Source organism: Schistocerca gregaria, chromosome X (assembly GCF_023897955.1).
Source record: "Schistocerca gregaria isolate iqSchGreg1 chromosome X, iqSchGreg1.2, whole genome shotgun sequence".
In the NCBI taxonomy this organism is placed as follows: Eukaryota; Metazoa; Arthropoda; class Insecta; order Orthoptera; family Acrididae; genus Schistocerca; species Schistocerca gregaria.
In genome coordinates, this window is record NC_064931.1 from 719,432,378 (window position 1) to 719,446,344 (window position 13,967).

General features: G+C 41.6%; 1 protein-coding gene across 1 annotated transcript in view; it reads right to left on the reverse strand.

Moving 5' to 3' along the window:
* Positions 1–13,967, reverse strand: part of LOC126299218 (facilitated trehalose transporter Tret1-like) — a 201,708-nt gene that overhangs the window by 50,721 nt on the left and 137,020 nt on the right. The window contains exons 4-5 of the mRNA XM_049991002.1: positions 12,356–12,541; positions 2,359–2,457 (exon numbers count right to left, since the gene is read on the reverse strand). Of these exons, the coding sequence (XP_049846959.1) occupies positions 2,359–2,457; positions 12,356–12,541 (285 nt within the window). The remainder of the gene's footprint in view (positions 1–2,358; positions 2,458–12,355; positions 12,542–13,967) is intronic.

Genomic DNA, 13,967 nt, shown 5'->3' on the forward strand with positions numbered 1-13,967 from the left:
TTCCATAAGCATGCAATTTCACTACAAGTCACTCATGTGGTACAGTGTCAAAAGCCTTCTGGAAATCCAGAAATATGGAATTTATTTGAAATCCCTTGTCAATAGCGCTCAACACTTCATGCAAATAAAGAGCTAGTTGTGTTTCACAAGAATGATGTTTTCTAAAGCCATGTTGACTGTGAGTTAATAGATTGTTTTCTTTGAGGTAATTCATAATGTTCAGACACAGTATATGTTCCAGAATCCTGCTGCATATCAACGTTAATAATACAGACCTGTATTTAAGTGGATTACTCATACTACCGTACTTGAATATCAGCCTGACCTGTGCAACTTTCCAGTCTTTGGGTACTGATCTTTCATTGAGCAAATGGTTGTGTATGATTGTGAAGTATGGAGCTAATGCATTAGCATACTCTGAAAGGAACCTAATTGGTGTACAGTCTGGACCAAAAAACTTGCTTTTATTGAGTGATTTAAGTTCCTTCACTACTCCAAGGATATTTACTTCTACATTACTCACGTTGGCAGCTGTTCTTGATTCAAATTCTGGAATATTTATGTCATCTTCTTTTGTGGAGGCATTTTGGAAGGCTGTGTTTAGATTTACTCATGCAAACAAAGTTGACACTTGGCACATTGGCTGATGGAGCAACTGTAAATGGGAAATGCTCTTACAGTCGCTCCATTCAGCCACCACGCCAAGTGTCAACTTTTATTTGTGCATGTAATAACTCTTCTTTGGCAGCACTGTCTTCGATAATTCCTCCATTGCAATCACACAGAGAAGACATTGATTGTTCCTTGCCGCTAACATACTTCACGTATGACCAGAATCCCTTTGGATTTTCTGCAAAGTTTTGTCAGTGTGGAAACTGTTATAAGCATCTCGCATTGATGTCCGAGCCTCTGTAAGAGATCGCCAATCTTGGGAATTTTGTATCTGTTTAAATTTGGCATTTTTGTTTCATTGTTTCTGCAACAGTGTTCTTACCCATTTTGTGTACCAAGGTGGACCAGCTCAGTTGTGTGTTTTTTTTTTATTTGGTACAAATCTCTCAATTCCTGCTGATACTATTTTTTTGAATTCAAGCCATATCTGGTCTACACTTATATTATTTATTTGGAAGTAGTGTAGATTGTCTCTCAGGAAGGCGTCAAGTGAATTATTATCTGTTTATTTGAATAGGTATATTTTTTGATTATTTCTCGAGTGAATACTCTCCAGCTGGAGTACAAATATACAGGGTGGTGACCATTGTTATTACACTCTTGCAAAGCTGGATGAGATAGAGAATAACTGAATAAGAGCTTTACACTTCATCATGAGTTTGTTTAGCAAGTGTAAAAGACCATCAGAAATGCCCAGTAAACTTGAATGAGTACTAAAACATTGATATTTCAGTCAATCATTAACATGCTGTTGACATGTGTCATTATCTCTTTATCATAACAACAAAATTTTAATTGCTCTTATCAGAAACATGAAGCTGTGAATTGTCATCAAAAGGTGAAGCATACAAGACAATTGGGCAGTTTATTCACAATAGTGTAGACTATGCCGCTCACAATTGTGAAATACTATTTGAAAAGTGTAGATGCATGGTATGTGTGGATACTATGGAAGTAACTGGCTGTGTTAATATAAAGACAATGGCAGCAGAGTGGTATGTAAGCAGGCACTGCACAGTTATCACTGTGTGTGTATTCCAAGACTTTGTAAATCATATCTGTATCATCACAGAGATATTTGTTTTGTGGCATTAAATTGCCCAGTAATATTGATTTCATGTGGCAGTGTTTTCAGTTAACTCTATTACAATGCCACATTCTGATGCACCACTACTGTTAATATTTTAGACTGTCAGTTCACAGCAATAACACACGGAGAAGGTGGACACAGTAAGAAACTGGGTGCAGCCAGAGATGTTTCAGTACCACTATTGGAAGAGCCTCACTCCCAAGATCCTGAGACCATGAATTCCAATACAAATCAAGAAATGTATTAGACAATATTACTTTCTCCCACCTACATCTTCCCTAATTACCATGCATGCAAAATTAATGAAATTTAGTTATACACAGAGTAGTACCAAACTTTTCCTTTCCTGAACACTATCTAAGCTTAGGGCAGTTTCAAGAGAAGTTATTCTGATGCACTATCCAGAAGTTGCTTCTGGTTACTACAGAAGAATACCATACAGTGTAAAAACTTACCTTTCCAATCATTTTACGTGAGACACATTTGGCTGAGTTTCTGTTGTTATTACCATGATTAATATATGACATTTATACTTTAACAGTGAATCTCTGGAACATTTATCTTAGCTCTACTAAGTAATTGATGTAAAGATATACCCAGTGATGCAAGTGATGGCCCTGATGCTGTAAGTGCTCCTCTGATTTCTGGTCTTCCGATTTCAGTTGTGTACACAACAGCTGGACTCGTTCCCATACCTGTAATTTGTAACTGTTGAGTGATGAAAAACATCATTCTAATGAAGTGCAGCATCTATCTAAAACAGCTACTTACAGTATTAATAGTTACAGCGCTTAAGTAATGTCACTGACTGTAATGTACTGTTTCGTATTTTCACTTAAGATTACCATAGATCAGTGTCACTCCTTACAATGAGAAGCTAACATTTAAAAATCTTTGACTCCTTAACATCTTTCCATTTATACTTCCCACCTGCTTTTAAGTTTGTAACATTCTCTACATCACTGCCAGTATGTATGCAAACAGGTATATGTTGTGAAAAGGGGTAAAATGTCTGTACAAGTGTGAAAATTTACTTAACTAGGAACCTCACAGGATATGACACTATCAGCAATTAAAACTTCAGAATCTATAAATTTTCTGTATGATTACAACCAGACAATAAGACTCTGTTTCTTTAACATAAAAGGGGTTTCAAAACACACCAAAAATACAAAATACTTGATTGCTTGATAGCAGTGATCACTGAATCACTTAAAAAGATAGCTGTATTTCAAAATTTTGATTCATTTTATATGTCTGCAATGAAGAAAACTGTAATTACAGAATTACTGAAACTTCACTAATGGTTGAAATTAAAGTTGTATGAATAGATATATGGAAAGTTTTGGCATTCATGCACAAATTCTGAAGGTGGAATAGTACAGTTCAACTGTTTTGTTTTTAACCATTACTTTGTTCTCACATTTGTTATTACAACTGATCTATTAAATGGTTTAATCATTATTGACTTACTCATTTTCAAGGGGTTGAGTAAAAGAATTGAATGTTTAAACACAAATGTTCTTAATGTCAACTCCAGAATAAGACTAGAACATATTCCATCACCATTCCACATTTAACTTTTTCATGGTTATTTAAAGGTTTATTCACAACAAGAGAAGTAACATAAAATATTTATATTTTATTAATCATTACACTTAATGATGTAACATGATTCTTTCAAGTAAAAACCACTTTTTGTGCAATAAACATCATAATCAGCTCCACTGAGAGAAGAAAACAGATTATGTTACGCTGTTTAAAGCTATTTTAAATGAAAACAAGCATGTCAATTTGGGACACTGGATATAGGGCTGTATTAGACTGGAAGATGTAAATTTCAAGGCAGTAAAAATGTCTGCCAGAATTGCTATTCATTCATTTGTTTGATAAAAACTGTCTGAATATTTTACAGAAGTATGTTATAATAGTATTGTGTAAAGTCAGTGACCAAACATCTCGCAACTCTTTTTCAGGGTCTCTGACTCATGTGACAACACACAATATTTTGATAGTCTAATGATATGTGTGTGTGAGAGAGAGCAGGGAAAAGGGGAGGGGGTCAGGTGACAGGTGAAGGGAATATACAGTTTGAAATTAACTACTTTACTCAGTAAGTCTTCAGTTAACCAATTGAACTGATAATTGTTTGATCTCAGCTCTTCAATGTATCTTTGTTAGCTATTTGCATTAAGTATCTCTTATTTGCTCTTCCTTGCAACCCCTGTCTTTATAAACAGTTGTTGCAACTCATGAAAACCCTGGAATAATGTTTCTCTGGTATGAACTGTGACTAGAAGGCCCACTAAAAGGTGCTCACTCTTGGCAGGCATGGGCAAAGCAGTCAATATCTCTGTATAATCCTGGTCAATATATACAACCCATTTGCTGCTTTATACCCCAGAGATTGCAAGGTAATCAAGTTAATATGCGGATTCAGAGCCTGGGAGGAATAATGGCATAATTTTTGAAATACTCTTGTGTTAAAGCAGCAGTACCCTTTGGGATACCACAAGTTGATGGTGCAGTGAGTAATAACTGTAAGGGCCAAATCAGTCTTTGTTGGACAATATATGCCACATACTAAAGAATGAGACCCTGGGCCATGAACTTGGTTATCGTCACCTGAAATTATTAAACCATTTCCACCGCTTTCTTTTTTAGCTAGAAACATACTACTTCATGATAGTCAAAGACTGTTTCTGGGCACAGCAATCAGCATTGACAACTACTGTCATTGATGTCCCAGATTTGTTTCCTTGTAACAGTCTCATACTTTTCTGTGCTGGAAATCTATGGAACATGGTCTACTCAGGCACATGAGGTCAAATGAGGAGCTGCTTCATAATACTTTTCTACCACATAGACTTGTTTTAGTGTTTATTTATCAATTTCTGACTAATACAGTTTCATCACTCTTAAAATCATTGTTGTACATGAACCCTAATTTTCTTTTATGCTAAACTGCGAGTAGAGCCATACCAAGGTGATCCTGCGCCCCTGGCTGAATTACCAAAGCTACACAGTGTTTTGACCCACTAAAGAGCCAAATTCATCCTTGAGCTCATGAGGTACTGAGGAGAACAGAAAAATTCATAACATGGCTGTGGAAAGCAAGAAATTTGACTTCAGATGAATAAGCCCAACCAAATATGAGCATAAACAGTTACAATTATTCCTTCAAAAGAGCTTCCAAAACTTGGAAAAACATGACAGCTGATACTGTTGTTACAAGATTCCAAATGCAGTAAAAGAATGAAAAGGAAAAATACTCCTAGCGTTAATAATGGCTACTATTAAAATGCTAAATGACATGTAACCTTCCTACATAGTAACTCTGTTTTTAAGTCCCCCTTACAGGAATGTGCTAGCTATTACTCGACAATCAATGCATAGAAGCAAATTCTGGTGATCCCTGGCGCACTAAACATGTCCAAATTTACCAAAAAGTGGACACACCTGTGTTCACTGGTAAGTTAATCAACAAAACTTTAATTTGACAAATTCAAGTCATGTCTCCAACACTAGATTCCAAGCTGCTGATATTGAATTTTCATTGACTACGGAGCCTTTTTGGGTTGCTGTTTAGCACCCACATTTTATGTGGGTGATTCAGTGACAATACGCACATTCAGAAGGTTTATTATAGCAGTTAATCCAGTCTTAAGGCTTATCAACAATCGCAGCAAAATGGTAGCCTTTGGCAACCATGTGAAGCTGAACTAGGTGTTGCTGGGGAAGGCTGGCATGATTCAATACCATAGTTTATTGTCTTTGTGTCTCGCCATGTCACTGTGGGATAAATTTGTAGAGTGCTAACATAGACATAGTGCTCAGGAGTCTTGTAGAATGTTCTTGGACTGTACTGAAAGCTGCAGTCTGCATTTTGTTCTGAAAATTTTGTTCTGCAGTGACAGAAACATCCAGTGTTGAAGCTGTTGCCAGACTTTGCTAGAGGGACATGTCCAGAAGCTGCAGTACAGACTGCTTGTGTCTGTTGACCTGGGTTGTAAGGAATAACAATGTTATGGATCAGTGAATTTGTGTTGTACTGTTGGCAGTGAGAGTAAGTACAAACAAAATGGCTGTGGTGACCAATCCGTCTATAACCAGAAATTTAGGTCTCGTAAGTTTGCATCGGCAACTTCCTCCAATTCTAACTTAGCTGTTGTTACGTGTCTCTTCCACATGAACTGTTTATTACCAAGTCATAAATCTCAGAGAAAGACAAATGATTAGTATTTGCATGTGACTTTAATTTCTGTAGAAGCACAACATATCAGGAGAAGAAGATGGTGATACCAAAGAAGCAGCCTTTCCATATGGTGAGGCTACATGAAAGTTTGAAAATGATGCTGCAAAAGGCAAAGATAAAGATAGCTCCCATTCCTGTGACACTTCATTAAAGGATGCCATAGTTGGCGGAGAAGCATTTGATGCTGCTGATTTTCTTATTAACAAGAGCTGTATCTGTTCTTAATGGTGTAGTTGCTGTTCGCTTGACTGTAGCTGTGACTGCGCCAACTGGCTGTGCACTTACCACCAGTTTTCTTGTTGTATTTGTAGCTGCTGTTAATACCGCTGCTCTTGTGGTTTTAATCGTCGCTGCCCTTGACTGACTCTTTCTTGCTGCACAAACTTCAAAATGTCCATGTCCTTAATGCACTGCATCAGCTCATAATGTTTTAGGTCTTTTTTTGCGCCAAGACAAGTTTAGTATACTCACCGGATGCAAGCACAACATCTTCTGGTGATGTAAGCTAGGAGGAAAGTGTGTGCACTTTCCTCATCCAGTTATGTTGACGTTTCCAAAGCTTTCTGCTAGCTGACATTACTTTCACACACAGTTACTCAATTTATTTTGATTTTTCTCCCAATTTGCTATTGTGGTTTTGTACACTGTTCATGATTCTAGGCTACCACATTTAGATTACTCTTGTTTCTTTCATCGACCACTTGGTCTTTTTGGTCAACCGCCATTTCATCAGAAAACGACTCGTGGTTTTCCCACACCTTGGTAGAGTGTTACTACAGTGGTGATGAGGCTGACTCTTGTCGTAATGATACTGGTAGATCAAAAGTTTTTGGATTATAGGCAACATCAAATGACGCAGCAAGAACAGCAGCAGGAGCAGATGTGGCTGCAGCAACTACTGCAGCAGGAGCACCTCAACCAAAAGGCAGAGCTGGTTTGCAACGTGAGCATGCAGCCAGTGAGATGAGCACCTGTGGGGTGGCCTTCACCCAAACCCCCACCGTTCTCTGTGTTTGATGACTGTATAAAGGGCGTTACAAAACGGTACGGCCAAACTTTCAGGAAACATTCCTCACACAAATAAAGAAAAGATGTTATGTGGACATGTGTCCGGAAACGCTTAATTTCCATGTTAGAGCTCATTTTAGTTTCGTCAGTATGTACTGTACTTCCTCGGTTCACCGCCAGTTGGCTCAATTGAAGGAAGGTAATGTTGACTTCGGTGCTTGTGTTGACGTTATACTCATTGCTCTACAGTATTAGCATCAAACACATCAGTACATAACATCAACAGGTTAGTGTTCATCTCGAACGTGGTTTTGCAGTCAGTGCAATGTTTACAAATGCGAGGTTGGCAGATGCCCATTTGATGTATGGATTAGCACGGGGCAATAGCTGTGGCGCGGTACGTTTGTATCGAGACAGATTTCCAGAACGAAGGTGTCCCGACAGGAAGACGTTCGAAGCTATTGATCGGCGTCTTACGGGGCACGGAACATTCCAGCCTATGACTCGCGACTGGGGAAGACCTAGAACGACGAGGACACCTGCAATGGACGAGGCAATTCTTCGTGCAGTTGACGATAAACCTAATGTGAGCGTCAGAGAAGTTGCTGCTGTACAAGGTAACGTTGACCATGTCACTGTATGGAGAGTGCTATGGGAGAACCAGTTGTTTCCGTACCATGTACAGCGTGTGCAGGCACTATCAGCAGCTGATTGGCCTCCACGGGTACACTTCTGCGAGTGGTTCATCCACCAATGTGTCAATCCTCATTTCAGTGCAAATGTTCTCTTTACGGATGAGGCTTCATTCCAACATGATCAAATTGTAAATTTTCACAATCAATTGTGCAGTCACGTCATCAACACAGATTTTCTGTGAACGTTTGGGCAGGAATTGTTGGTGATTTCTTAATTGGGCCCCATGTTCTTCCACCTACGCTCAATGGAGCACGTTATCATGATTTCATACGGGATACTCTACCTGTGCTGCTAGAACATGTGCCTTTACAAGTACGACACAACATGTGGTTCATGCACGATGGAGCTCCTGCACATTTCAGTCGAAGTGTTCGTAAGCTTCTCAACAACAGATTCGGTGACCGATGGATTGGTAGAAGCGGACCAATTCCATCCCCTCCACGCTCTCCTGACGTCAACCCTCTTGACTTTCATTTATGGGGGCATTTGAAAGCTCTTGTCTACGCAACCCCGGTACCAAATGTAGAGACTCTTCGTGCTCGTATTGTGGACGGCTGTGATACAATACGCCATTCTCCAGGGCTGCATCACCTCATCAGGGATTCCATGCGACGGAGAGTGGATGCATGTATCCTCGCTAACGGAGGACATTTTGAACATTTCCTGTAACAAAGTGTTTGAAGTCAAGCTTGTACATTCTGTTGCTGTGTGTTTCTATTCCATGATTAATGTGATTTGAAGAGAAGTAATAAAATGAGCTCTAACATGGAAAGTAAGCGTTTCCGGACACATGTCCACATAACATATTTTCTTTCTTTGTGTGCGAGGAATGTTTCCTGAAAGTTTGGCCGTACCTTTTTGTAACACCCGGTAGAGAGGTGGCAAAGCTGCCTCCATAGATTTATGTTGTGCTGCAAGATCAGAAACATATAGGATCCCACAGTCCAAAGCTCTTTTTTTTTTTTTTTTTTTTTTTTCAGCAGGAATAGTTTGTAGGAGATCGCGCAAAAGCTGTGTCCGTGCACTGGCCCTGAAGCATTAGAAATTAACGAACTGTGCCCTTTACTGAGTGAGCATTTCTGGCAGAAAATGCATGTTGTGGCAGCGAGATACCAGTTTAAGCCATGCAGGAAGCGCAGGGACCAATTTTATGGATCCTGGATAGCAGACTTGCAAGGTCTTCCCCAGAAATGCAAGTCTGAATGTACTAATTGCAGTATCTCATATTCTAATTTGTTGCGTAGAGACGTAGTTGTAAGAATAGCTATGGGCAACTGAGTTTGGAATCATCCTCAAATTTGTCCCTCAGATGACAAACAAAGTGCAACTACTGAGTCAGAAAACTTTTTTTGCTCCCAAATAGATTTCAGTGGACTTAGTAAACAGATGCAGCCTAGACAGGTGTCTAGAAATAGGTAATGTTCCTTTGATAATAAGAGAAATTCCCGCAGCGAGTCGGACATTTCACCTGGAAAGATGTATACAGAAACAGGTTGTCTCAAACTTTTTGGGTCGAACTAAAACAGGTGTTTGAGACAGGGAACCAATGGTTGGAAATGTGTATTTATTGTGTTACAGACATACACAATGTACACCACATAACAACATCATAGCTCACAGTAACTGTTCAAAGTGAAGACCAGCAGTGTCAGTGCACGAATGGCAATGGCGCATGAAGTTCTGCTGCACTCTCTCAAAGATGCTTGGTTTCTGTTGTACCAGGACACAGGCAGTTTGGACCGTAGCAAGCTGGTCTTTATCCATTTCTATGGGGGGTTTCATACCTAGGAAAAAGTCCAGAATTATGAGAAATGGTGATCACACTGGCCATGGGACAGGGCCTCCCATTCCAATCTAACAATGAGGATTGTGTTGTGCAGGTACTCATGGACATTAACATCGGAGTGGGCTGGTGCACCATCATGTTGAAACAACATCCTTTCACAGAAAACAAGGGGTACAGTCTCCAAGAACTGTGGTGGCACATCTCAGTGTAATAGTACGTAACATGGCCCAGTGAAATTTGGAGGCAGCAAATAAGGTTCTATTATGTGGGCTTTGACAATGCTCGCCCATGTGTTGACAGAGAATTGTTACTGGTGGCCACCAATATGGGTGGCACGAGGATTGTGCTCACTCCAGACATGGCTGTGGTAGCTGTTGGAAACACCACCACTGGTGAATGAGACCTCATCTGAGAACAATACAAACTGTGTCAAATTTGGCACTAAAACACTGTTGTGAATAATCCATCGACAGACGTGAACATGGGCAAGTCTATTATAGGGATGTTTTTGTCGTGTAACCACTCCCCCACAGACCGTGCATTATCAACAGGTTGAAAGATCAAATCGCCATCACTGAATTGCTCTTCAACACTGGGAACGAAGAAGGTGCTTAAAACATCAATGTAGACCTGTGCTGTCATAGAGCCACGCAAAACAACAAGGAGTGCCTTCCATGATAAACACGACCATACCATAACACCACCGCTTTCGAATTTTACTGTTGGCACTACACACGCTGGCAGACGACGTTCACCGCGCATTCGCCATACCCACACCCTGCCATCGGATCGCCACATTTGAGTACCGTGATTCGTCACTTCACACAACGTTTCTCCACTGTTCAATCGTCCAGTGTTTATGCTCCTTACACCAAGCGAGGCTACGTTTGGCATTTACCGGCGTGATGTGTGGCTTATGAGCAGCCTGTCGGCCACGAAATCCAAGTTTTCTCATCTCCCGCCTAACTGTCATAGTACTTGCAGTGGATCCTGATGCAGTTTGAAATTCCTGCGTGATGGTCTGGAGAGACATCTGCCTATTACACATTACGAGCCTCTTCAACTGTCGGCGGTTCTGTCAGTCAACAGACGAGGTCGGCCTGTACGCTTTCGTGCTGTATGCGTCCCTTCACGTTTCCACTTCACTATCACAGCGTAAACAGTGGACCAAGGGATGTTCAGGAGTGTGGAAATATCGCGTACACCCAATCACCTGACCACGTTCAAAGTCCGTGAGTTCCGTGGAGCGCCACATTCTGCTCTCTAACGATGTCTAATGACTACTGAGGTCGCTGATATGGAGTAACTGGCAATAGGTGGCAGCACAATGAACCTAATATGAAAAACGTATGGTTTTGGGGGTGTCCGGATACTTTTGATCACATAGTGTGTATCTGTATGTATAACTGTATGCTCATTCAGAAGTCAAGTATGGTAACTCATACGTAACGTTATATGTTAGCCTATCTGTTTCTGTTATTTACATGTTAAGACAAAGTACTTGTGCACTGAACAATGATTAGTAAAATTTTGACTCGTTCTAAATCCAGAGATATATTCTCATTTGGATCTATAGAACTCGAAATAAATAAATAAAGTAAAAGTGCTGAACGGGGACTCGAATCTGTAACATTGTGTTTTGTCAGTCTATTTTGGGGTGTTTAAAATCTGCTCAAACTACTATGGCGTGTATCGTGATTGTATGTGCTACTAAAATGATGTTTTTTCTGCAGGATGAGTCTGCTGATCCACAGAAGACTAATAACAACAACTTTTTACCCGTTTATTGGGTATTCTCAGCCACATTATTTCCCTTGCAGAGTGAATTTCTACTTTAGTTGACTTAGTTTTCTCTCGTCTTGCACTAGTACGCTACCTATCATCTGATATGACCTGTCTTGTCGGCAAATACTCAGGTTTACCCTCTAGATATCACTATTATCAATTTATGGTTTTCGGACGCTCAGTTAAATAAACTGGTGATGCACTCCTGAGTCCTTCAATGGGACCCCACAGGTTTCATCCCTATGGTCCAAGACAAGGAGTCAAAACCAAGATTTCCATAGAATCGCCAATGTAGTTGCCTCAGGACTTGCACTCGGTACAAACCTAAAGATCGAGTCAGACTATGAGCTTCGTCGGAGCGCCAAGAGCATGGCCAGTTGGTTTAACCTTGTTTGACAATCGTCAAGATGAACCACTTACAACTTCAGAAACGAGCGGCTCTCAGTTTGTGGCTGGTTACATCCTGTGCCTTGAATTACTGTTTGGATAGCCTCTTCAGTATTTTAAATGAGTCCCCAGCGTATGCAGTCAATGTAAACGGTATCTCTTCGTATCCATTGTCACCACTGCACTAAGGGAACTACAGTCCCCGTCAGCACTAGATTTAATATGACATGGGATGTTACAGGCTTTCCAACGAAACAAATGCGTCACATTGGCTCAGATTCAATGCACATGGTATCTAATTCCGTCACTCACAATTTCGTGTTACTCCAAATTTCACAGCATTCGAGCATACTTGAGGAATGCACTTAGCTAAATTGTGAAATCGTATACTTAGACAAACTGTTTGTGACAAGCTGAGCTGAAAATTATACCAAGATAGTGGCTTCTTAATTACGCTATAAAAGGGTACCATATTTTTGAGAATAGATAATTTCCCACATAAGCTCAAGACAGTCAGAGATGTTGCAAGTATCTGTATTACAGAAAAATTAATGTTTGTATTCACCTAATGTTTACGCCAGAGCATATATGATATTGAGACACATGTACATATGAAAGTCATAAATCCTTAAGACTCAAGCATAATTCTCAGTAATAATCATGAAAAAACACTTACCTCCTGATATTCCAGTCAGTACACGTCCAATAAATATAGGTAGGAAACTTTGTCCAACAGCAACTAATATCCATCCAGCTGCACATGGGATAGCAGCCATTTTTATGGCGTTCAGTCGTCCATATGCTTCCATGAGGATACCTCCAAGTAATGCTCCAATCGGAACGACAAGAACTAAGACACTTGCTAAAAATGTTAAATAACATTTAGTGCACAAACCAGAATAAGCTCAAATAATGTTTATGTGTAAAGGAAATCTTTCATATACACTCCTGGAAATTGAAATAAGAACACCGTGAATTCATTGTCCCAGGAAGGGGAAACTTTATTGACACATTCCTGGGGGCAGATACATCACATGATCACACTGACAGAACCACAGGCACGTAGACACAGGCAACAGAGCATGCACAATGTCGGCACTAGTACAGTGTATATCCACCTTTCGCAGCAATGCAGGCTGCTATTCTCCCATGGAGACGATCTTAGAGATGCTGGATATAGTCCTGTGGAACGGCTTGCCATGCCATTTCCAACTGGCGCCTCAGTTGGACCTGCGTTCGTGCTGGACGTCCAGACCGCGTGAGACGACGCTTCATCCAGTCCCAAACATGCTCAATGGGGGACAGATCTGGAGATCTTGCTGGCCAGGGTAGTTGACTTACACCTTCAAGAGCACGTTGGGTGGCACGGGATACATGCGGACGTGCATTGTCCTGTTGGAACAGCAAGTTCCCTTGCCGGTCTAGGAATGGTAGAACGATGGGTTAGATGACGGTTTGGATGTACCGTGCACTATTCAGTGTCCTCTCGACGATCACCAGAGGTGTACGGCCAGTGTAGGAGATCGCTCCCCACACCATGATGCCGGGTGTTGGCACTGTGTGCCTCGGTCGTATGCAGTCCTGATTGTGGCGCTCACCTGCACGCCGCCAAACACGCATACGACCATCATTGGCACCAAGGCAGAAGCGACTCTCATTGTTGAAGACGACACGTCTCCATTCGTCCCTCCATTCACGCCTGTCGCGACACCACTGGAGGCGGGCTGCACGATGTTGGGGCGTGAGCGGAAGACGGCCTAACGGTGTGCGGGACCGTAGCCCAGCTTCATGGAGACGGTTGCGAATGGTCCTCGCCGATACCCCAGGAGAACCAGTGTCCCTAATTTGCTGGGAAGTGTCGGTGCGGTCCCCTACGGCACTGCGTAGGATCCTAGGGTCTTGGCGTGCATCCGTGCGTCGCTGCGGTTCGGTCCCAGGTCGACGGGCACGTGCACCTTCCGCCGACCACTGGCGACAACATCAATGTACTGTGGAGACCTCCCGCCCCACGTGTTGAGCAATTCGGCGGTACGTCCACCCGGCCTCCCGCATGCCCACTATACGCCCTATCTCAAAGTCCGTCAGCTGCACATACGGTTCACGTCCACGCTATCGCGGCATGCTATCAGTGTTAAAGACTGCGATGGAGCTCCGTATGCCACGGCAAACTGGCTGACACTGACGGCGGCGGTGCACAAATGCTGCGCATCTAGCGCCATTCGACGCCCAACACCGCGGTTTCTGGTGTGTCCGTTGTGCCGTGCGTGTGATCATTGCTTGTACAGCCC